Genomic DNA, 25,105 nt, shown 5'->3' with positions numbered 1-25,105 from the left:
AGATAAAACCCTAACTCCTTAAAAATAAAAGATTATTTCTTGAAAGACAAAACATCACATCATGGCAAGGGCATACTTTCCATCATTCTGTATAAGTCTCAAAAAGATTTCAACCATTTTTACAGATATAGCACAATTATTGTTCTCTCTCCTTCAAATGTTCAACAACAGCATTTGACCTCATTCAATTTGACCAAATTCAGGGTGCTGTCTTATTTCCTTCTCCTAGTCTTACTGCACATTCCCTTTATCATTGTTCTCCCCAGGATCTCCTGACCCATTATTTTCCTCATGCAGGACTCCAGCTTTTAGCTGGCATCCTATTGAAGCAGCTACGGTATTTCCCTACCACTTTTCCCCTGGATTTCTTCTCCACAGTCTGCTCTCCCTGCAGAAGAAAAAAGTAGCCCTAGGCAGTGCCTAGATTCTACATGCATGACTCAGGAGCAGATTTTACCTCATAGAATATTAGGGATACTTTGAACATCCATCTTTTGAAATTATATGCAGCCATGTGAGCGATCTGTTGTTACTGAACTTAATCTCTCAAATCAAAACAACAACATTAATTATTTTTCAAAATAACATTTTGAAAAACACTTATATATCATTAAAATCTCTATAACAAGGGCTGGCAAACCACAGTCCATGGGCCAGATCCAGCTAGCCACCTGTGTTGATATGGTCTTTTGAGCTAAGAGTGGTTTTTACATTTTTAAATGGTTGAAAAAAATAAAAAGAATATTTTGTGATATCTAAAAATTACATGAAATTCAAATGTCAATGTTCATAAAAAAAGTTTTATTGGAGCACAGTCACACATGTGTTTACATTCTGTCTATAGCTGCTTTCATGGCACATCTGGATGGTTGTGACAGGCCATATGGCCTACAAAGCCCAAAATATTTACACTGACTCTTTCTAAGTTTGCTGACCCCTTCCTCTACATTCTTTCCTAGGGATTATCTTCAGGAGAGAGACAGACAGGCAGATAGATAATAAAAAGCACCACAGATTGGGGATGATATGACTTTAGGATTCCCCAGATGATACTGTAAAATAAACATTCATGTAGGAACCTGGCAATACCTATAAGTTAATCAATTTCACTAAAAGACTACAACAACATGTCCTTGAACTTGAAATTAGATAAGCTTTTTTCTTCCTTTTTAAAAAATTTTTTAGTTGTAGATAGACACAATACTTTTATTTATTTATTTATTTTTATGTGGTGCTGAGGATTAAACCCAGTGCCTCATGCATGCCAGTCATGTGCTTTACCACTAAGCTACAACCCCAGCACTTAGATGAGCTTTGTGTCACCTCTTTTTATCATGAGGACTGTCATAAACCCCAAACAGATTTGGAAAAGATAGGACTCAAATCATGGTTCCCTCAAGCACCTGTCTTCTTCCATAAATTTCTTGAAGTTCCTCTGGTGAGGTGTGGGCATAAGGCCTATGCAGGAACGGAGAGAATCCTCTTCAGACCCAAAGCCCGTGTAAGGTGGAAATTTCCTTTCTATTCTTGGAAGAGGAGGAGCCTTGCACGAAATGGAGGTAAAGTTCTCTATAACAAAACAAAGGAAAACAAAACATCAAATATTTTCTTTTGCCCTGATTATGGCTGTTTTGAAAGGTTTGTTATGATTTCAAGATGAACATGGAGATCTTTGTAGACTATTTTAAACTCTTTCAAACAAAACACGGCAAAATCCTGTGAGAGTAGGTTCCAATCATGTTTAAAAAAACCACAGAAGTCACTTAATAATTGCCATTGGTTCAAAAGAAAAAATAAGAATCTGTGTCAAATAAGTAAACATTTATCTTTTGTCATCACATCCCCATTTGTGAATATTTTTGTTCTTCCCCTGATTTTTCCAATGATATGAAAATTCAAACTTGAAACTTTATGCCCCATTCCATATTTTAACCTGTAATTTATCCCTCTCCTATCTTCAAACAACACTCACTAATAAAATTCTTTTCCAAATAGGTCTGACTCTTGACTATTTTACCTTTCCCCTTTCCCACCCGCCAGTTCTTCCTCCTAGACTCACTTTTCCAGCCCCTTCCTTTGCCTCCAACAAACTCTAGGACATGACACTTCACTATCTAATTCAAAAATAAACACAAAATAAAACCTCTTTCTTCTCACCCACCAGTGCTCCAAGTTACTCTTGTTCCTGCCCAAGGAAAGACTATAATTTTATTCAAATGGTGAATAAAGTGTAAAGAAGCAACAAAATAAAAAAAACAAAAACTTTTTAATGCCCAACTGCCTACTCTCTCAAAGGGAGTGCTGAGTGGTAAATACTGCTGGTTTTCTTCACTTATCATATGAGGAAAGAGACATAGAGAGAAACCTGGGGACATATCTGTAAAAGCCTAGAAGCTCTTAGGAACTCATTTACACTGTTGTGCAATCTCCAAGAAGCAACTGTGCTTTCCAAAAAAATAGCATACTGACCAGATAGCCCCAAGTCACTGTGTTTGCCCCATCACTAATGGCAAAGAAGATACTAGGATCTTTCCTAAAAACCAAACCACAGAACTTACTTTCCATTCTTTCCCAAAACTTGAGTATGCTATAGGTATTTTGGTTGTGTATGATAAGCAAAGATTTCCTTCTATTGTTCTAATAGAAGGAAAATTACATTTTTAATGCACATCACCATAAGAGAAAATGTGCTTCAATTTACTATCCAAGACAACCTAACTCTAAAATTTGAGGTGTTTTTGCTTTTGTTTTACTGAATTATCAAAACACTAAGGATCTTGAGCCATTCCTAACTCTGATATGAAAACATTTTCAGCTTTCTCTTTTCCTTAGACTTGCTAGTAGTCTTTGTGTGAAATTTCCCCAAGCACAATCCCCCCAAAAGAATACCATTCCACCCTAATAGAAACTGTTCACAGCAGACATGTTGACAAAGAGAAAAGGTGCAGCCAGTCGGCCAATATGGGGGAAACTCTCCTGTTGTTATTTCTGTGATGACTAAAGCAAAGTCTTGGTAATAAAAAGGAAAGTTCAAGTCTCAGAATTAGACAGAACTATAGTAGACTCTACCATTGCTCACCATTACATCAAACACACCACCATCTGATATCTTCATTTCAAGGCAAGCACCATAGAGATAACAAAGAGCTCTATGTGATTATTAGAAAATTGGGACATAAGTGGTTTTATACAACAGGAGACATATACATACAACTTTACATACTAACCTAAGTGGTCTAAACAGGAAGACACACACTTAATCGCAAAGTAATTAAGAATGTATTCTACAGCTACCTTCCCCCTACCCCAGGTTTTACAACACACTGTTGTTTTCTCAACTACATAGTTTTGGCAACAGATTTAAGTAACAAAAGAACCAATTTAGAGTTTTCCTCTGCACCCACAGTGCCATCTAGTGTATAAAAGCTGAGAACTGATCCACTCCATCACCCCTGACTTTTGTAACACCACATACATTAATTTTTGGAAACTGTGGCTCAAGACCCAACTTTAAACCATATTTTTTCTGGGTAACACACATACATTCACAAAGCTGTGAACTTCTTCCAGAATGACGAGTTGGATGTCTCTGGTTTTGCAACATCTCAACCTCTTGCATGGTTCAGGTATTTAAAAATATTTGTTGAATAAATGTAAAGTATACATTTTTATACAAAGCATCCCCAAATGTCTTCTGTAACTGGTACTTTATTAGATCCTGAGACATTGCCTGTCTTTCAAATGTTCTGACTTCTCTGTTCCCAAATGACTTGCATAGGCATACATAAGACTGAATGCCTATCCATGATTGATTGATTATATTCCAATAAACTACAGAAAGATGAGGTATAAAAAGGAGTCTTAATGTTCCTTCATAGAGATTTTCTATTCACCTTCTCAGTTGGAAGCACTTCTGAGAAAAGTCTTCAATTACTTCAAAGTTTATCTTATGTTCTTATAACCCAGAGATGGATCCAGGCTCTGGGAGACCTACAGCTTATTTGATTTGGAAGAAGCTCTTTAAGATAAAGAATATTGAGGCTGGGGCTATGGATCAGCAGTGGAGCATTTGCCTGGCATGTGTGAGGCACTAGGTTCGATTCTCAGTACTATGTATAAATAAATAAAATAAAGGTCTATCAACAACTAAAAAAAAAAATTAAAAAAAAAATGAAGAATGTCAGCTGCAAACAGTGGCATGAGCCAGCAGTCCCAGCCACTCTAAAGACTAAGGCAGGAGGATTCAAAGTTCAAGGCCAGTCTGAGCAACTTAGCAAGACACTGTCTCAAAATAAAAAATAACAAGGGCTAGAGATATAGCTCAGTGGTAGAGCATTTTCCTAGCATGGGTGAGGCTCTGGGTTTCATCCTCTAGTACTGCAGGAAAAAATAAAAATAAAAAATGACAAATTATTGAGACAAAATTAGGCCAGGTCTTTGGGTTGGGATCCCCCTCCCCCCCAAAGGAAGAACCTTGAAGATTTAGCTTCATTAGCTTCAAGGTAAATTCACCTCGCTTTTACTCAAGACCTAGGTCAAATTATTTCAGTGAAACATTTACTTGGGGGTCAAATGATTAGTGAATTGCACAATGTTAGAGCTATAAAATCCTTAGAAACCCTCTAATCCTCAACCATCTTCTCTTCATAGGGAAGGTAAAAAAAGCAAAATTGTTAGGGTCCATCAAGGTCATCTGGTGAAATCACAAGCCAATTCTATCCCTGTTGCTGCAAGTTGGGATGGCAAATTTGCTCAAGTGATCATTAAACATTTCATTTTAGATGTTCTGCTGCTTCTAGTTCCAAAAGCTCAGAGAGAGCTAGAAATGACTTACAAAATTAAAGATGCTTTAGGACTTTTGGTCAGCCTTAATCTGAGTATAGCCTACCAAGGGTTCAAAGGCAATAGGGATGAATGATCATGATACTAGTTAGGTGATATCAGCCACTAAGAATCAATGACAAGAAAATGCTCTTATAGAAAAAGAAATAATAACCCAAGGCAGAAATTTCTAGGTAAGAATAATTTACTTTCAAATCCCTGTTCCTTTAGTGGAAGAAATACCTGCTGAAGCCCCTGGAGCTTTTTCCAACCTTCAGACTATAAGACTGACATATTTCCACCAGACTTATTGATTCTAAACAGGTATCTACATTTATCAAAGGCCAAATTCTTTTCCCCAATGTTTCAACTACTTCAAACATTGAGGGAGTGACCTGCTATAACCCAGGAGGCAAGCCAGGACCAAAGGGAAGGCCACACTGCCTAATGGAGGAGTCACACTGGACTGTGATGGGCAAGAAATCAATGAAATCTCCTTCTCCTTAGAATCCTTAAAGTATGTAAGAATCTCATCTTTTCAAGAGTCAAATGTCTGTTGTTCTTCATTGAAATTATTTAATGCTTATGCCAACTGTTATGGCATTTGACTGCATTTATTAATCCTTAAAAATATTTTTACCAAGATGTCACAGCCGTTAATGAAGAAAAATAAAGATCATTGATTCAAATTTTTTAAATGTCAAAAAGAACTATATCTAAATAACATTAAGTATATTAATTTAACTTTATCCCCCAAAATCAGGAAAAGCAAATGTAAAGATGATCAGAGAATATTGATCCATTCCCCTTACACTCAATCATAGATATAATTTCTAGTCATTAGTTACACTGAGTACACTGTTGTAATTCAAGAAATGTTGTATAATAATAATGTCTGTTAAGCGGGACATTTTAACATATGTTATGAGAAATATAAAAAATCAGTGTGACTATGAAATGCATCATAATTTTGCGTTTGCATAATTTTGTGTTTAAATGCAAAATGCTCATGTTCACTTTAAAGAAACAAACTACTTTTTTTTAACATAATAGGGTAAGTCTATAGTGAACAAAAGCTGTAGACACAAAGAAATTAAGCACCAAGACTCAACTGAACCAGACTACGGACATTTGAAGCTGATACATTTACCCAAGAAAACTCGATTTGGAGCACACAAGGGATTTACAGGGCCTCTGAAAATTCCTGTAGAAGCTGCTAAGACACAAATGATGTATCAAGTCTCTCCGGCATGATATTCATTTTCCCAGATGCAAATTTTATATTCTCAAAATCAAGCTGACAAATATCAACCAAATGCTGTGCTCTAAGTTTAAGGAATTATATGATGTTTTAGAATCTTTACCACATCCTTTATATTAATCTTTCAATCTTTCACCATGACCTTTATATAAAAGTAATCTTCAGATGTAAGTTATAGATTTCAGTGGCCCATCATCAAATTTTCAACTTGCATTGAAGACTTATTGATTCTAAACAGGTATCTACATTTATCAAAGGCCAAATTCTTTTCCCCAATGATCTAAGGGTCCCTAGCAGCTTCTCCACCTGCACATTCCTGTCTCCCTCTTATCCAGTTGTTTTGACCCCAAAACAATTATGCTCAACCATTTCCACTAAAGAGGACCAATTTTAGAAAATAAGAGACCCCTAATTTGGTCCCTGTAGGACCCACACATTTGACTAACGTGGCATGCCGATGCAGCGGAACAAGCTCCCTTAATGAACCTAAGAGTAAAACTGAAAATCTTTTTTAATCTAACCCCATTGTATATTTTGTGTTCCTTCTCTTTCACTAGAAAAATTCCTAGGAGACCAGGAATTCTACACAATAGGGACACCAAGACACATAGGTGGGCTTTTGTCTCTCTACAGACAAATCACCGAGTTTGGGTTTTTTTTGTTTGTTTGTTTGTTTGTTTGTTTTTGGTACTGGGGATTGATCTCAGGGGCACTTGAAAACTGAGCCATATCCCCAGCCCTATTTTGTATTTTATTTAAGGACAGGGTCTCACAGAGTTACTTAGTACCTTGCTTTTGCTGAGGCTGGCTTTGAATTTGAGATCCTCCTGTCTTAGCCTCCCAAGCCACTGGGATTATAGGCGTGAGCCACCACACCAGGCAGCACCCGATCTTTTAAGAAGCTGTGAAAGTGTGTTTATATGAATGCTCCAAGCTTCAGAGGGAAGCATGGTCACCCTTTCAAATCTGTGGCTTTTGCATGCTTGAACTAAACCAGCACAGACTGAAAATACTCAGGGAAAACTGTGTCTGTATTGAACATGTTCTGATATATTTTTTTTCTTATCGCTGTTCCCCAAACAATATAGTATAACTACTACTTACATAGCATTTATGTTATATTAGGTATCATCAGTAATCTAAAGATGATTTAAAGTAGCCCAGCATGGTGACATGTACCTGTAGTCCCAGCTCTTTAGAAGGCTGAGGCAAGAGAATTGCAAGTTCAAAATCAGCTGAAGCAATTTCATAACATCCAGTCTCAAAAATATTAAAAAAATAAAATACATAGGAGGATATGTGTAGGTTCTATGCAAATACTATAAGCCATTTCACATATAAGAAACTTGAGCATCTTGAGATATTGGTATGGGGGGAGTTGGGACCAGTCCTCTGTGGATACTAAGCAACCCTATCCCAGCTCTAAACCCTGACCTGGGAGGTCAGAAACTCTTCATCAACTCCTAGCAGCATACTTGGAGCCTGGGTAGAGGGCCTAGAAAGCGGGCAGAGCTGGTCAGCATTCCTTCCTATTATTATTAAATTCCCAAAAGTAGGAGTTTAATAAATGAGGGCTTAGGTTTCGTATTTTACATCATATCCTCCACCTGTTTCTAGGACTCTCATAACACCATGTATCATACTGTAGGTCCCAACTTCCCTTCTAGCCTAGAAACCCCTTCTCAACCCTTCTCTATCTCCTGAGTCTATTGCACTGACCTGTATATAATAGGTGCTTAATAAATCACTACTTTTTATTCTGAACTGAACTAATATGATTGGAATGGAATTGATATCTATGAAGGGAGAAGCTAGAAACCTGGCTGAGCCTTACCAGGAAAGGTGAAACAAATTGGCACAAGAGAATTCTCTAGAGAATTCAAGGAAATGTTTCTATTGCAGTAAGCAAGAATTGAATAAAAAGCACTTAGATTTCCATTTTATTTGACTAACTTAAACATTTACCCCATATTGCAGTGAGGCAGACAGCCATAAGGGAAAAAACAATAGAAACCCCTGGGATCAGGCAGACAAGTTCAGATCTTGGTTCATTCTTTGCTTGCTATATGACTGGACAAATGAGTCCCTTTAAGTCTCAATTTCTTTGCCTTTAAAAAATGGGGATAATGAGGGCTGGTTGTAGCTCAATGATGGAGTGCTCGCCTTGCATTTGAAGGCACTGGCTTCAATCCTCAGCACCACATAAAAATAAAATAAAGGTCTTGTGTCCATCTACAACTAAAAATAATATTTTTTAAAAATGAGGATGATGAGTCTACCCATGAAGGATTGTTGTTAGGAATATGTAAGATAACAAATGCCCCAGAGCTAACAAATGCACAGTAAACAATAGCAATTATGAGCTTAACATCTGAAACTCAGAAGTAAAAGCATAGCTAGGAACAAAAAGTCAAAATTGGAAAATATTCTCTAGTTAGCATAAGTATCACTTACCAACTCCATATTTAGCCTTAAAATAAGACTTTGTAAATTCATCACAGTCGCAGAGGAGCACTTTCCTTCCCCACACATTGATGTAGGTTCCTATAGTCAGGTCACTATCTTTGTAATACTCTTGGTCTAGTTTTCCTAGCTAAGAAAAACAAAGGAACATAGCATTGGCACCATGGACCTTCTAAAGAACTAGGTACCCACTCCCAAAGGGGGAAAAAACACTTCAATTATATTATTTATAACTAACGTTTAAAAATCAAATCCAAAAGTAACCAATCAATGTTAACATTTGAAAGCATTATTTTAGCACTGTAGTACTTGCAAAGAGCAATGCAATACATGTATTTCTGTATGCATGCAGGCTCATTATTTATATGATAAATGGCAGTACAATGTATATATTTGTATATTCATTGATTTCATTAATACTCTCACCAGGGATGAATATGTAACTCACCCCACTGTTCAGGTTCCAGGGAAGACACGCTGACAACAGTAATAAAACATGAGGATCCTTACCTTGTATTTATCTAACAGGTAGCCATCCACTCGCTTCTCTGCCAAGCCACCGTACACATTGAGAACTGCTCGGTCTGTTATCTGGCCTGGTTGATAGATCCCGGGTGGGCCATGCTGGAATACAAAATCAAAGCAAGGCGGATGGCTTCTGAACATAGAGACAGTGTACTTCAGGGACACATGTAGGAAATATGCAGTATATGGTTCTTCTCTACCATCCAGAGGAAGACACATAGACCACCACACCTCCCTACACTGCCCTAGCCCTTGTGGGCTGGCCTACACTCCATGCATTCTTTAAGGCCCTGATAAAGCCCTGTTTTGCCCTCAACCCTTCCCATTCTACAGGTAGCCATCTACACACTGAGAACTGTTCAATCCATTACTTATCCTCAACCCAAACCTCACCAGCACCTACCACAGGGTTCTACCACTTTCTCTGGTTCTCTAATGTTTTAATCAGCAGCCATCTTTTCTCTTCATTAAACTACAACCCTCCCCAAGGAAGAACACCTGCCTCCTTGGCTTCTTTATTCTGATTAGCACCCTGCCTCATCCTGAGCTCAGTGAATAGAGTACCTGCTGGCCCACAGAGTTAGCGCAGTGAAGTGGAAGGAGCAATAGACTTGGATCAGCCTCTAACAGAAAACCTGGCTTGTGGCAAGACAGGGAACTGCCCAGTCCTGCATTCTGGGCTCCAGGTGGTCCCAAGCAGTTGTGTGAGCTGCAGGAAACACCTTAATTAACTATGTGAATTGATCGTGATCAAAAGCATCACTTATGGACAAGAAATCTGAATCTTTCCTGATACATGTGACATAAAATGGAAGTCTAAATGTGTGAAATTTATGATGCATGTGGCATAAGTAGGTCACATAATGTAGAACAGTACACTTGGATGCAAACTCTCTTTTTACCACTTACTAGCTACAGGACTTGGGACAATGTATTTATCTTTTCAGAACTTCAATTCCTTCATCTTTTTCACTACAACATTACTTAACTGTTTCCTTTCTGAAAAGAGGCTGTGAGTTTCAAGGGAATATCCATGTGTTTTGTATCTCTCCCGCCAGGAACCAAAACTCCATGAAGCAGGACTTAATCCATTTTCTTTCTCACTGTAACCTCCAAGGTAGCACACAGTTGGTCCTCAATAAATATGTGTTGAACAAATAAATGAAATGAAGTAACTGACCCAGCTATCCCTCTCCTCAGTCTATACCCAAAGCACACTACAGGGACACTGCCACATCAATGTTTATAGCAGTGCAAGTCACAATAGCTAAACTGTGGAACCAACCTACATGCCCCTCAGTAGATGAATGGATTAAGAAATGTGGCATATATACACAATGGAATATTACTCAGCAATAAAAGAGAATAAAATCATGGCACTTGCAGGTAAATGGATGGAGTTGGAGAAGATAATGCTAAGTGAAGTTAGCCAATCCCCAAAAAACAAATGCTGAATGTTTTCTCTGATATAAGGTGACTGACCCATAATGGGATAGGGAGAAGAAGCATGGGAGGAATAGATGAACTCTACATAGGGCAGAGGGGTGGGAGGGGAAGGGAAGGGGCAGGGGGTTAGCAATGATGGTGGAATGTGATGGTCATCATTATCCAAAGTACATGTATGAAGACATGAATTGGTGTGAACATACTTTATATACAACCAGAGATATGAAAAATTGTGCTCTATATGTGTAATAAAAAATGTAATGTATTCTGCTGCAATGTATTTTAAAAAAATAAAATCAATTTTAAAAATAAATAAATAAATAAATAAATAAAAGAAATGAAGTAACTGATGTCAAGGCATACTGCAAATGTCAGGTATATCATTATTATTTTATATTTAGCCTATCTGCAAAGTCATTCTAAAAATGGGCTTCCCTGGCTCCTCCTGGCCACCTACTGTGCATACCCCAGAGGCCCCCTCAGGAATGAATTCTGCCTCCCGCTGGGCTGCCTCCAAGCAACACAGCAGGACTTTCTGGCAGCGGGCTCACAGAATCTGGGAGAACCTTCTGTGAGGACCAAATGGCCAGCGGTTGTGTGCATAGGAAATGAGTGTTACAGTAACCTTTTCAGGAACACTAAGAACTAAGTTAAAAATATCTTATCTAAATTAGAAATAAAATATAACATGGAGGAGTGTTAACACCTTATAGATATTAACAAGTCCTTAGATAGTGTTGTTTACTATCTTTTCTTATTCAATCCTTACATTTACCTCAGGAGGGAACCACTGTTAACTGCATTTTAGAAATGGGAAAATAAGCTCAGAGAGGTTAAGTGACTTGCCCAAGGTCACATAGCTATTAAGAGGCAGATCTCTAATTCTAATACAAACCTGCCTTTGTGCTGCTCCTGTTGCACCCAAGTTACAATAGCTCTCAAATTACCAAAAGTATTTGTAGAAATCAGTCTGACAATGCTTTGTTAAATAAATATCTTTTTAAAATTTTTAGTTATAAATGGATACAATATCTTTATTTTGTTTATTTATTTTTATGTGGTGCTGAGGATCAAACTCAGTGCCTCACATGTGTGAGGCAAGCACTCTGCCTAAGCCACAACTCCAGCACTGACAATGCTTTTTAATAGTAAATAAAATGCAAAAGCTGTTACTGACACTAACTAGTGGCTAGTTGGTAATTAGTCACTACACTTGGAAGAATCACTCACTTCTGTGCATATACTTGTGTACGTGTGTGTGCACGTGTACACACAAACATGGGTACATTTGTATAAGTATTCACAACCCAGACCAACACCATGGGCTCGCCTCAGGAGAGCTTCAGGGGCCACACACACAATGCCCCATCCAAGGCCATGAGCAAATCTTTTACTAGGGAGTCCTTTACTTTCATTTGACTGATTGTGAACTCAATGGCAAATATGTGCTTTCTCTTAGATTTTACTTTTTACCTTTACTTACCTTAAATCCAGAATGTTTCAATTCTAACTGGTCAGATTCTGTAGATTACTTTCATAGATGTATATTAACAGAGGACACAAGATGAAAATTTTCTAAATTGCACTACTATAAAAGGGTAACTATCAATACACAGTCATAACACACAACATTCCCAATAGTGACTCAGATCTCTTGACCCATAAGCAAACTTAGAAAATGGTTGTGTATCCACTGCTGACCTTGGGTAGCTTACTCCTCCGGAGGAACCATGACACAGCATCTCGGCCTGAGTTGTGTGGTATCACTTCTTTGATTTCCACAGTATCATCAGACAAGAAGTAATGCAGGACGAGTTCTCTCCGGTCCCCAAACAACGAGTCTGAGTCATCCCATAGGCAAAAGAATCGCAAAACCTTCCCATCATATTGGAGGAACTGTTTCAGAGTGTCAAAGGACTCATAAGGACGAAAGGGATCTACACAGTCTAGTTTCTGCAAATGGAGAAAATGTCAGAAATAGTTGCAGGTTTTGCATAGTCACTTCTGGGATGGAAGCAATAAATTGACACAAAGATACATTTTCTATTGACTATTCTATGATATTTTTAAAGATTTCAACTGGCTATGACTTACATTTGTATGCATCTATAACCAGTTTTAACCTTAAGTATACTGACAAGCATCAGGAAGTTTTTCCTACTTTATTAAACATTATTTTAATACACCAAATTATCCTTCTGTAAAGTTTTTTAAAACTGACTTTTCTCAAAGACTTAAAGCTTTTGTTTGAGAATGGACAAAATTAACCTATGGTGACAAAAATCAAAATAGAATTGCTTCTAGATAGGGGATTTGGTCAGAAAGGGGGACAAAGGAACTTTCTGGAGTGTTTCTATCACTCTACATCTTTTTTTTTTTCATTGCAGTGCTGTAGACTGAGCGCATGACTAACATATGCTAGACAAATGTTCTACCACTCTACTACATCTCCAGTCCCAGTCCAATGGATTACTCAATTGTATGCATTTTCCAGCACTCATTGACCTGTATGCTTTAATACTATTTAATACTATGAATTTGATCCTATGCTAATTATAACTCAACTAAATAAAATCATGTGTCTTTTCACTGGAACTTCATATCTGTGAATGCTTCTGACTCATTCAGATTTTTATGAAGGTAAAAAAGAAGAAATATATTCATGATTTTATTTTGGAAATGGAAGAGGAGCAAATGGAGAACTTCTGTTCCACACAGAAGCCCATGTCACCTATCCTCAGCCCCAGAAACAGAGAGCTCTGCAGTATTCTTTGGTATAGCTCTCCCTTCCATTTGCATGTTCTCAGCCCCATCTTGGAGCAAAACTGCCTCCATTCTAACTGATGAAGCTAAATAGGATCGTTATATAAGGAAGTACTCATTGGCAAGGGAAGTATTGTCCCAAATTGGGTTATGTAATCATTTTGGAAATTCTTGAAATGTTCTATCTGTCCAGGGCAGACTAAGTACAATCTTACCCCCCAAGACAGGGGGAAATACAATGGCTTTCCATAGACTCTTCAGTCTTTATTCTTGATATTTAAACAAAATTAGGGAACCACCACTTTCATAGATTAAAAAAAAATATTGTGGGGGGACTAGATGATCTCTTAGAAATGCAGTATTGATTATATACCATTGGGATCCTTTTCAGTTCAAGTTAAACTGTCTAATTTTACATTTCAAGGCAGCAAACACTAAAGAACTAAATGCATAAAAGTCAATATAAAAGGTTATATTGACTAATTGTCCAAGGTTTCTATATTCACTGAATATAGAATATATTCCTGAGGGAATAAATGCTAAAATGATCCTCCTAATCAGAAAGAAAATTATTTAAAACCATTTCTTGGCTGTTCTTGGTATTTATTCTCAATTCCTGGCAGAATACTTCTTTTTTCTTTATAAACTTATAAAAATCCTACAGTGCTTTTTGCAATTTCATATAAGAGATCACCATTCACAATTGCTATCATATAATACCAACTGGTAGTGAATGAGTTGAGCCATTTGCAAGGGGTGGTAATTCAAATGAGTCCATTTCCTTCAGGATCTCTCTGGTGCTTCTAATGACTTTGTATTTATCTAGACTCTTTTGTCTAGGACATTTGGAAAAAATAAAAATGAACCTAAACCAAAAAAAAATCTCTTTATACACTGATACACCTTCATTTTATCTTAGATACTGCAGAATCAGTTTTATATAAATTTTATTTATACATATATATGTATACATATGTATAATTCTCAGGAGGTTTGTATGCCTATAACATTAAAGGATAATTTGGCTGGTACTAGGAGACAGGTATAGATTAATAATCCTACATGCAGCTTTTAACAAGAAATCAAAGGAGAATTTGATTTTAAATTTTGTTATCTTTCTGTAAGGAAATGAATTCTAAGTTTTAAAACAATAAAAATCAGATGAAAGGAATCTATAGGAATAAAAATGAGACTAGTGGTTGTCCCTAGGTAGGGAGAGGAACTAATTAGAAAAATCTGTAAGAGAACTTTCTGGAGGGATGGAAATATTCAACATCTCAATTTGGGTATAAGTTGTATGGGTATATGCATTTGTTAAGATTCATCCATTAGTATATTTAATGTCTGTATTTCACTGTGTATAATCATATGTCAATAAAAAAGAAAAGCGAAACAAATGACAATAACAAAAATCAAGGTAAGACTTAAGAGATTTGCATTCAGACCCAGCAAGAAGACTAGTTTGGTATATGACTTCCAATGACACTTCCCCGTTTGGATATTTAGATGTTTTTAGAAAACATAAAATTTGGGTCAAAGAATCATTTAAAATCTGCAGAAAGATAACAATAATACTGAATCTTCACTCCCTTTAGTAACTGGGATCAGACTTTGAAGAAAAGCATCTTTTCATAATAGGGAGACAATAGAATCATGACCCTCTTCACTATTTCAGGACATTTCAGCATTCAATGTCACCATAAGAAGAGATGGGAATTCTAAGGAGGAAGAAAAAGGTAGACCCACAAGGATTGGTATAGTAAGTAAGTAGTAGAGAAGCAAAGATTTTTCCAGCCAGTGTTAAGTAACTAAACCCAAGAGAGACAAGCCATGGAACTGTGGGCCCAACTTAAATGCTCTAAGTGATCACAAAGGGAATCATGGGCTCTTAGAAACTGTTCCACCTAAGCAGCTCACAGAATGCTCCTGCCTGGAAAAGGAACTCCACAGAAAAAACTGGTATGTGTGGTTAGTTAAGCAATCATTCCTGTTCTGAGGCCAACTCTTAGCTTTCCCTTCAACCCAAAGGAGAACAGGACAACTCCAGTAATGATGGCCCTGAAAGCTCTTTCACAGCTGCATCAGGAACACCCTTTACTAACCCTCCAAGACAAGAACTTGAAGATGCACCAATTTCTTACCTCTCTCCGCACCTTCATATAAGGATCTTCTGGACAATGTCCAGGGGGATTTAATTTCACTCCTATTTTCTTCAAAAAGTTTTTTGTGAATGCATCACATTCATAAATCTTGAATGTCCGGCCATAGAAGACAACATCTGTGTTGATATTGAAATGATATACAGTATAAAACTGATCATCATCAGGGGGTGGGAGAGAAATCCGATGACGGCGGATAAAAGTCCCTGTGGCATGAAGTAAAAGACAACTGTTATATCATGCAGCAGCTAACAAGAAGTTACAGTACATCTTAGTAAAAATTCTATATGCCTTCCAACAACAGGGCAAAGGGCTTGTCCTAGGAGGCATTTAGTACATTCAAACTCTAAGGGAGTCAGAGGGAGCTGAGACCTCAGAGGTCCAAAGTTCTTTTTTTTTTTTTTTAATTTTTTAGTTGTAGATGGACCCAATATCTTTATTTTATTTATTTTTTTTATGTGGTGCTGAGGATCGAACCCAGTGTTTCATGCATACGAGGCAAGTGCTCAATCACTGAGCCACAACCCCAGTGCAGGTCCAGAGTTCTTTGACCAGCCTGGCACATGAGTAGAGGGGTCTGAGTGGTGTTAGGGAAGATATTTTAATAAACCATAAATACTGGGGTGGGGTAAGGTAAGAAAAAAGAAGACTATAAGAAGAGTGACCAAAAATGCCACATTGCCATCATGTCTTCATAGAATAAACAGGTTCAATTTCAGCCACTAACACTCAATGTACGCAACTAACCAAGGCATTAAGGCCCCAAAGCAGAGTGCTCATAAAAATACATATTCTTAGCTCAAAAAAAAAAGTCAATAAGCTGCAGTATGTTAGGTGCCAACATGGTGATTTACAGCTTCGATAAGTATGAATGACTTTAGGCTAATGTGAAGCTTCATGATTTCTTTTCCCTCTATCAATTTAATCTTTCTTCTTCCTCTACAGCCTCTGTCCACCTCCATCCAACCACTGCCATCAGGTGGAGGTCACAGGAGGCTTCATAGTTTTACCCAGCACTCTGGGTTAAATCTTGTTTTTGTTTAACCAGGTACTGAACTCAGGGGCACTCAACCACTGAGCCACATCCCCAGCCCTACTTTGTATTTTATTTGGAGACAGGGTCTCACTGAGTTGCTTAGAAAGGTTTTTAATCTCATCCCATCATCCCCTTCTTTCGGATGCCCACTTGCTTCTGAGTAGAGGAAAAGGGCAGTTTATTACTTAGTAGCAGTAACAGTAGCAATAGAACATCTGCATTTTTGCACCAGCTTCCTAAGCCCCAATTCCCACTGGAGGACACAATATGAACCAGACAACAGCTGCACACCCAGTAGGTTATAGGACAGGAGAGGATGCTAGAGCTTAGGGAACCCGAATCTGCTACAGTGAGCAATAAACAGCCTTATTAAACTCAACAGGCAGTAAGCACATTTGCCCTTTGTTCTGGAAGGTGACACTACCTGTATCTTCTAAGGCTAAATGCAAACTAGCAAAATCTTCACTGTGCTCTAGAGGGAGAGACTGTCTTTGTCTTCCAAAGCTGTTTGTATATATAAATGCCCCTGAAGAGAGTCTAGAACAAGCAGCAGTCAGTGCCTCAGCGAGAGGTACAAAAATGCAAGATACCCATGGAGAATTGTCTCTTAACATGTATAACTGACTTGGGCCTGAGAACCATCTCCAAGAGCGAGCAGAACAACCTGAGGATCTCACGGTTCAATAATAGTTGGCTTGTGTAACCTCTGTATGGAGGTATTTTAATATAAAGATGTCAACCTATCTTCTTTGTATTTTATGTGGTACTGAGAATGGTGCCTTTTCCAAAATCTAGAAATACTTAGAAATTATTCATTCCTTATTCATTAAGGAACATTTAATTAATATCTTTATGTGCCAGGAACTGTGCTGGGCTCTGTTCCATTACTCCACTTATCATCTTTTCACTCTGTTGAGGGGAAATTAACTAAAATCATTTTCATCTTCTTTTCTTTGTAGCAATTTTTAATTACTTGGTACATTAAATTAAAATAATAAAACTATAAAATTAGAACTAGCCTAGAATATTTTTAAATGTACTACATAAAAGATGATATAATTTTACTGCAAAAAATATTCTTCAATTAGCCTTTAATTCATGCCACTGAAAACAGTATGCAAATTATTTAATCATTCAAGATTAGACATTTAGAACAAATTGCATATTAAACATCTATAAAAGGATGGGCATTTCAGGTATTTTCAGGATCCATTATACACCTTTTTAAAAATACTTACATTGTGACAGTTTTTAAACTATATAAGATTAACTCAATAGCGAGGAGCTTCTTCAAAAATTCCATCTATCTTGCATTTATAGTTCATTATAAAAATTCAAATAAGCAAGTTAGTGCTGGTTTTTGTTCTGTAAGACTCTAAAGAGGAATCCTATATTTTTCTAGATATGAAGAACTGGCCCACCCACTGGGCTTTTAAATAATAATAATCACAATCATCATCATAGCCCTAGGATAGAATTTCAGTTACATTTTCTCATTTAATCTTCAATAATCCCATGAGACACTTAATACATGAAATATGAATATTCAGTTTATGAATGAGAAAACCAAAGCTCAGAGCACTTTGAGTGCTTAAGTTGCCAAGGCCAAGGTCATGTCCTAACAAATGGCAGAAAAAATATTGAATTTGAGATTTCAGACATGAACTAAATACCATTACTTTCCATAATTTTCACTGAAATGTATATCACTGTACTGTAGCCATAAATTACTTAAGGGAAGGAAAGGAGCCATAGGCAAAACAGAATAAAAATGGGCAGAAGAGCCAGCCACCATGAAAAGGAGAGAGACTGATTATGGAGCTCTTTCAAAAGAACAGCCTAGCTCTGTTCTAAGGGCAAATTTCCAGAGAGGGCCACTTGTCCAACAGCAATCCCCACTGTAAGGACAGCATCACAGCCTTACCTGTCCCTCCCTGGAGCCTGCATATCTCAAGCTCCCATACTCCTCTCACCAGATGTTTCTTAGGAGAGGCCAGGGAAGTTCTTTGTAATAACAAAAGAATCCTGACCATTCATGGGTTGGAGAGAAAAGGCAGGGCTAACACTACACAAGAAATTTTTTGTTAACCAGGATTCTAACATCACAATCGCATGTTAATCAGAAAATTGATGTGGGCCATTTGAAATGTATAGTTGCACATGAGAGCTTTCAATAATATATTCCTGGGATCTCTCAACTGTGTCCTTTGAGGATTAAAAATTCTATTTATTGTAATTTGTGTGTTTTTAGTCTTCCATGATAAATGGCAGGAGTTTATTCTGGAATGTCAAAAATGGGCAGGATGCCATGTCTTTGGCACACAACAAAAAGCAGCTGGATCATCAAGGTAGATAAGCCAAAATAATGTTACAAAATGGAAAAAACAACTAAAGCATCATGTCTGCCCTTTAAGTTTTCTGATGATGTTCATCTTCTTAAGTGCCCCTAATGACAACAGGGACACATGTCCAGGCATCAAGTGCCCCCTTTCCAGCTTGTCCTCATCTTCGTATTTTACATCTCTCTTCCTTTTAAAAAGCCCTGTTATTTGACTATATTCTGCAAGCTTTAACATTCCCCTATGATTTAGATCAAAGTGGCCATATAACCATTTTTGTTTAGTGTGTTTTCACGTCATTCAATAGGGACCTGCCTTAGATTTGGCTCCTAGCACTAAATTTAGTTTTTAGGAACTCACCTTCCAGAAGTAAGTTTCCAACCTCTTACATCTATCTTAATTGTAAGTATGTTTATTTCATTTTTGTATCACTGCAGACCTTGGGTACATCCAAGACTAGAGGGAGGCACTTCTTAGGTGAATAAATATACAACTCGAATGTTCTCTTATCACCATATCTATTAAATTTGTATTAAAAAAAAAAAACTAAGAGCCTTAATAGTGATCAACACGATAGGGTACCTTACCTCCCTTTGCCCTCACTATATTACTCCACTAAAATCACTATTCCAGTTTTTCTATTATTTTTCAAAAATGTTATCTTTAGAGTTTTGGTTTCACAAGAATAACTTTTTTAATATAGATAATCTAGCCCCTGCCTTTAAGCAAATGAATAAACATTTTAGAATTCCATATCTCTGATCATAATGAAAACTAATAACCCTATGCATTTCCCCCTTAACCACTGAATAAGCACCCAAATGATAGCTGGGCAGTTGCTCTAGTGTCCTCTTGCATTACCACCTTCTTGCCTAGTCTTCTTAATATAGACTCTATGATCTGCTCCCAAATATCTCCCAACTCCTTACCCCACGCTTTACCACATTTTTATCTTGTGTTCTACCTTTTTCTTGCATCTTTATCTGGGGAAACTGTGTGTGTGTGTGTGTGTGTGTGTGTGTGTGTGTGTGTGTGTGTGTGTGAGTGAGTGTATTCCTGGGGATTGAACCCAGGTACGTTCTACCACTAAGCTACATCCCCACCCCATTTTTTATTTTTGAGAAAAGGCCTTGAACTTGTGATCCACCTGCCTCAGCCTCCCAAATTGCTATTATTATAGACATGTACCACCATGCTTGACTCTGAAGAAACATTTGAGCTACCACTCAAATGCCATCTTCTCTAGTGGATATTGGTTTATCCTTCTCTGATCCCTCAAGTACCTGGTACCATTTATGATGTCTGCATTGTTTTATAGCCTTCTCCCTTCCCCCTTCCTCCTTTCCTTCCTTCCACAAATATCCATTGGGCAGCCACCATGTACCAAATACCTATCTTCTCAGACTAGCAACTCACCTCCACTCTTAAATCTTACATTATTCCATTCCATTACTGCTCCAATGTTCACCCTCCACATTGCCAGATTTAGTTGATTGAAATACAGGATACTCGGTTAAATTTGAAATCCAGAAAAATAATGAATACATTTTTAGTATAAGTATATCCCATGAAATATTTGAGACAGTTACACTAAAAGATTCTTCATTGCTTCTCTGAAATTAAAATATAACTGGGTGTCTTGTATTTTATCTGGCAGTCCTACTGCTACCCCCTTCTGCTTTATGAGATATAACACTTATATATGGTGTATACCTAATATGAATGGGGCTGATTTCTATTTTGTGATTACATTTGCTTCATTCAAGTAGATTATCTCAGAGGATTTAAAAAAAAGAAATACTACATAATTGAGGAGCCCAAACAAATCATAAGTGAATTTATCCAAAGATGTACTAGGAACCATATAAAAGCCAGGTCTTGACCCCAAGACTCCAGAACAAAAAATTCTGAGGTGGGCTAGGAAATTCTGATGATTGCTCCCAACTGAAAACAACTGGTATGGACCATGGTGGAAGTCATGGCATGTTTCTATTCATTATCTTTTCTTTAGCATAAATTAGTTTGGATTTAGTAGCATTAGACTGACATTTATTCTGTCAGACAGGTAGAAGTTAAACTACTGGGTTTACCTCTGACATTCCTGGCCTGACATAAAATTATTTTAACTACATTCCAGCAGAAGAGCAACAAATTCTATAAATATAACATATCTACCCAAAAGAAAGTGATGTCCTAGCAAGAAATGAAAGCAAGCCTTGAATTGAAACAGTGACTTACTTGACTCATAACACACAAATCTCTTTGCCAACAAGAACTTGTGAATATTAAAAATATGTTTTTCTGATTAGAAGCTGCTTGTAACTAAATGCCTATTTTGGCACCATGCTAATGCATGCATCTTTTGTTTCTGGCTTATTCCAAACTCTGGCCACCCTTTAAAAAAATTACATGGTAATAGAGACAATTAGTTTTTTTTTTACATATTTATACAAACATGGAGTATATCTCCTACTGAATTGTGAGATTCACTGTGGTGTATTCATATATGTATATAGGAGATTTATATCAGATTCATTCCATTGTCTTTCCTATTCTTAGCACCCCATGTGGGGAGAGGCGCTATAATTCATCTATTTGCACTGATTTCGGAATGGTCAGGTCTATGAGAAACAGGTGCAACCAGCCTCCTAGTTCATTGGGAAAATAGCAAAACTCTGTGAAGTGACAGGAACACTATCAGTGCACAGCACCTAAACTTGACCCCTAGCCTCTTCCCAGAGCCCACAGGTACACGGAAGGAAGGCAGGTCAAGACCACTCAAACCACCCCCCCACACACACACACACACAAACTACCTAGCCCATCCCACCAAGGTCTGAACCCTAGGCTCATTAAATTTGTTTTCTTTTTCCCTATTATTTAATTTAGGAAAGCATTTAAAGGCTTTTTTCAAACTATTCACTGTCCAGACAGAACTTTTTTAGCAAGAATCATGGTATTAAATATTTCAAGAGATACTGGTTTCTTTCTAAACAAAGTTTGACGACAGAGTGGTTATTCGTGTTTGCTTTCGACAGGATTTGCTACAGCCCTCCAGGTTTCTCCACTCTGCTGACAAACTCAATGTCATTACACAGTGTGATTACTGTGTATTCTGTCCACCACCCTTGAGCTGCAACTTCACACAGAGAAATGTCCTGATCACACACAGTAAACTGATGAGAAATTCTGCAATTTTCTGCAAAGATTTTAAAGTAGTCTTTCTACTCAGGGTTCTTCTTTGTCTTTATGAATAACAATCTTTCTTTATTACATAAAAATTATTTCCAAGTGCATCATTATGACTATCTTCAACTTGTCTTTGGAATCTACCTTTGTGAGATTTGAAATTGAGGCTGAGAGAATTGAAAATCTTATTAAGAGCCTTTCCAAGATCATCCTAGAGGTTGTATTTCATATTTCTTCTTGGCTGGTTTAATAAAAACAAAAATGCACTGGACAGGGGCCAGTGAGCTATAGGAATATGAGTTTTGACTTAAAAAGGAATAATAATAAAAATATAATCCAGGTTTGGGATATATATAATGCAGATTTGGGATAGTGTGTGGCCTTAATTGTATCATTTGGGCAAATTTGATGTTTTGACTGGGAAAGTAATCAGAAAATAAGCAGTTTGGTGAGAAAAGATCAGAGCAGTGTTAAGTGAAAACCTTTAAGAAAAAAAGGTTAAAGCAATATTGTCATCCACCTAATCAAATACACTTGAGTAAAACAGATGCTCACAGAAATGAAAAGTTGTAAATTATCTTTCTGTACTTAAAAATAATTTTATAAACATTTTTAATACATTCTTTACAAACTTTAAAAACTGCCTTATATATATGTTAAAAATGACCCCAAAATCTAAAACTACAGTCCCTTAAAAAATAAAATGTCACATTTTTAACCTTAAATTATGTCAAAACCTTTTTTAATATGTTGGGCTGAGGTTGTAGCTCAGTGGTAGAGCACTTGCCTAACAGGTATGAGGCACTGGGTTCAATTCTCAGCACCGCATATAAATAAATAAATAAAGGTTCCTCAACAACTAAAAAATTATTTTTAAAAAAATATTAAGGCATTTCCATATTTCCTAGACCATTCAGTCAAGTTTGGAACCAAAGAACAATGAGGACAACTTATATGGCCTTCTTCTCCCTCTACTAGAAAAACCAGCAGAGATACTAAATCAAATCCTCTTCCTCTTTGCACCACTTCAGCAGCAGCACTCCTTCAGTACAGTGGAACAGACTGATTCTGGTCATGATCTGAGTACTCATGATTCCCAATTCACATTTTTAGTCTTTATTTTTATAGAAAATTCATCCTGAAGTTCCACCTGCCTAGTGGGTATCACACATAGATGTCCTAATTCCTTCAAAGGCCTCATGTCCCCAAATAAATGTACCAGAGCAACAAACCCCAATCCTGCCCCATACTCTGTACTCCATACTCCTGGACTGTTTACAAAGGTATCACCATCCCTTTTACTAGAGATCTCTGAAGCAATCAGCTAGGACTCTGGTATAGCTCAGTGGTAAAAGTTCTTGCCTAGTAGTCACAAGGCCTTGGGCTCAATCCCCAGCAACACACACACACACACACACACACACACACACACACACACACACACACACACAAGCAAATTACCCCCTAAGCCTGTTTTCTTTTTAGTAAAAGTCACAATGGCAATACCAACTTTAGATAGTCATTGGAGGATTGTATGAGATAATAATGGTAAAGTGCTTACTTTATCATTAGATATTTCCCTTCCTCAATCTCTATATTTAGTCACCAAAGGCCTATCAACTCTGCCAACCAAAGGTCTCTCAAATCTTTCCCCAGCTTTCTAGTCCTACTTCCATTGTCTTGGTTTGGACACTTAGCATTTCTAGCCAGAACAACCAAAAAACTCCTGGACTAGTCATTATGCTCCCTTTCCTCTTCAATCTGCTGGTCTGTAAACTCCATGAGATCAGAACATGATGGGTCTTAATCATCTTGTCCTTTCTCCTAAAACCCAGAATAGTGCCTAGCACAGAACAGGTATTCAACAAACACTTCTTGGCAATGCCAACTGGCTTCAAATTCATCACTCCAAGCACCAGACACAATAAAGCCATGCTGTAAGAAAAGCCTCAGTCTTATTAGCATTGAGGGAAGTCCTTTGCACACTGAAATAAGGCTATATGACAACCTTTTCTCAGAGGCCTCTGGCCTCCAAATTCCTGTTTCTGCTCCCTTGAACTCATTATAGTACACCACTGTGGAAGGATCAGGCTTAAATAAGTAGTTAGTAAGCAAAAACTTCATTCAACACAGGCACAAATCACAAGATGTGTTAAGTAATGACAAGAAGGAAGTAAGTAGGATATGTATGTGTTAAAAACAGAAAGGAAGGGATGGAAGGACCAAGAGATAACTAATTTTCAGTAGGTATTAATATACATGAGGCACCTGGGCTCTAAATATTCATGAGACACTAAATATACAAGAGACACTAAATATTCATGAACACTCAATATTCATGAGGCCTTAATTCGGCCACTCATTCATTAGCAACAACAATTCTGGCCCCGTGGACCTTCTGTCCAAGAAACACAAACAAAACCCATGACTATTCATCACTCTTACTGGCGAGCTACAGCTGTGACCAAACACTCATCTCTCCAATAGAGTGATGATGTGCCCATGGACCAGGGCATTTTCTGTCTGTGGTTCTCCTTGCTTGACCCTCAAATCTGGTCTCCAAACCACATTATCCACAGCTGAGGTTGTGAAGGAGAAGGGGTGGGGAACAAACTATTGCTTATCTCAGGATTAAGGCAGTGTGGTCATTCTACCCACTTGAACTTAGCCCACAGTATGTAAATCTACCCTTTCCCCTGTCTTCTCTCTGTGCAGTTTTATTGTGGGATGGGGGTGGGGTGCTGCTGCTGGGAATGGAATCCAGGGCCTTGCCTATATTAGGCAAGTGTTCAACCACTGAGCTACATCCCCAGCCCTTGTTGTGCATTTTAAATTATGTAATCTATTGTATGATTCATGCATTTTAATTTCACCCACAAGTTTCTGATCTGTGGCCTCTGGGGGAGCATGTATGCATGCTTTTTAGAGGCCACCGTTGCATCAAGATAATATCCTAGGCAACACCATGGCTGCATACCACATAGAGGACATGGTAGAAGATGCAGAAATGGAGGCAGGGAGACCATGGTTGGCAATTATTCCATCCTCCAATCAAGAGATGAGAGTAGCTCGGATTAGAATGGTAGTAAATAGGCCCAAAAGA

At 37.6% G+C, this 25,105-nt stretch overlaps 1 protein-coding gene across 1 annotated transcript in view; it reads right to left on the bottom strand.

Moving 5' to 3' along the window:
• Nucleotides 1-25,105, bottom strand: part of Efhc2 (EF-hand domain containing 2) — a 179,898-nt gene that overhangs the window by 84,669 nt on the left and 70,124 nt on the right. The window contains exons 4-8 of the mRNA XM_021725577.3: nt 15,421-15,644; nt 12,218-12,469; nt 9,056-9,169; nt 8,537-8,675; nt 1,404-1,569 (exon numbers count right to left, since the gene is read on the bottom strand). Coding sequence (XP_021581252.1) covers nt 1,404-1,569; nt 8,537-8,675; nt 9,056-9,169; nt 12,218-12,469; nt 15,421-15,644 — 895 coding nt within the window. The remainder of the gene's footprint in view (nt 1-1,403; nt 1,570-8,536; nt 8,676-9,055; nt 9,170-12,217; nt 12,470-15,420; nt 15,645-25,105) is intronic.

This window comes from Ictidomys tridecemlineatus, chromosome X (assembly GCF_052094955.1).
Source record: "Ictidomys tridecemlineatus isolate mIctTri1 chromosome X, mIctTri1.hap1, whole genome shotgun sequence".
In the NCBI taxonomy this organism is placed as follows: domain Eukaryota; kingdom Metazoa; phylum Chordata; class Mammalia; order Rodentia; family Sciuridae; genus Ictidomys; species Ictidomys tridecemlineatus.
Note: the sequence above shows the minus strand (reverse complement) of the source record. Positions and strands in the feature narration are given on the sequence as shown.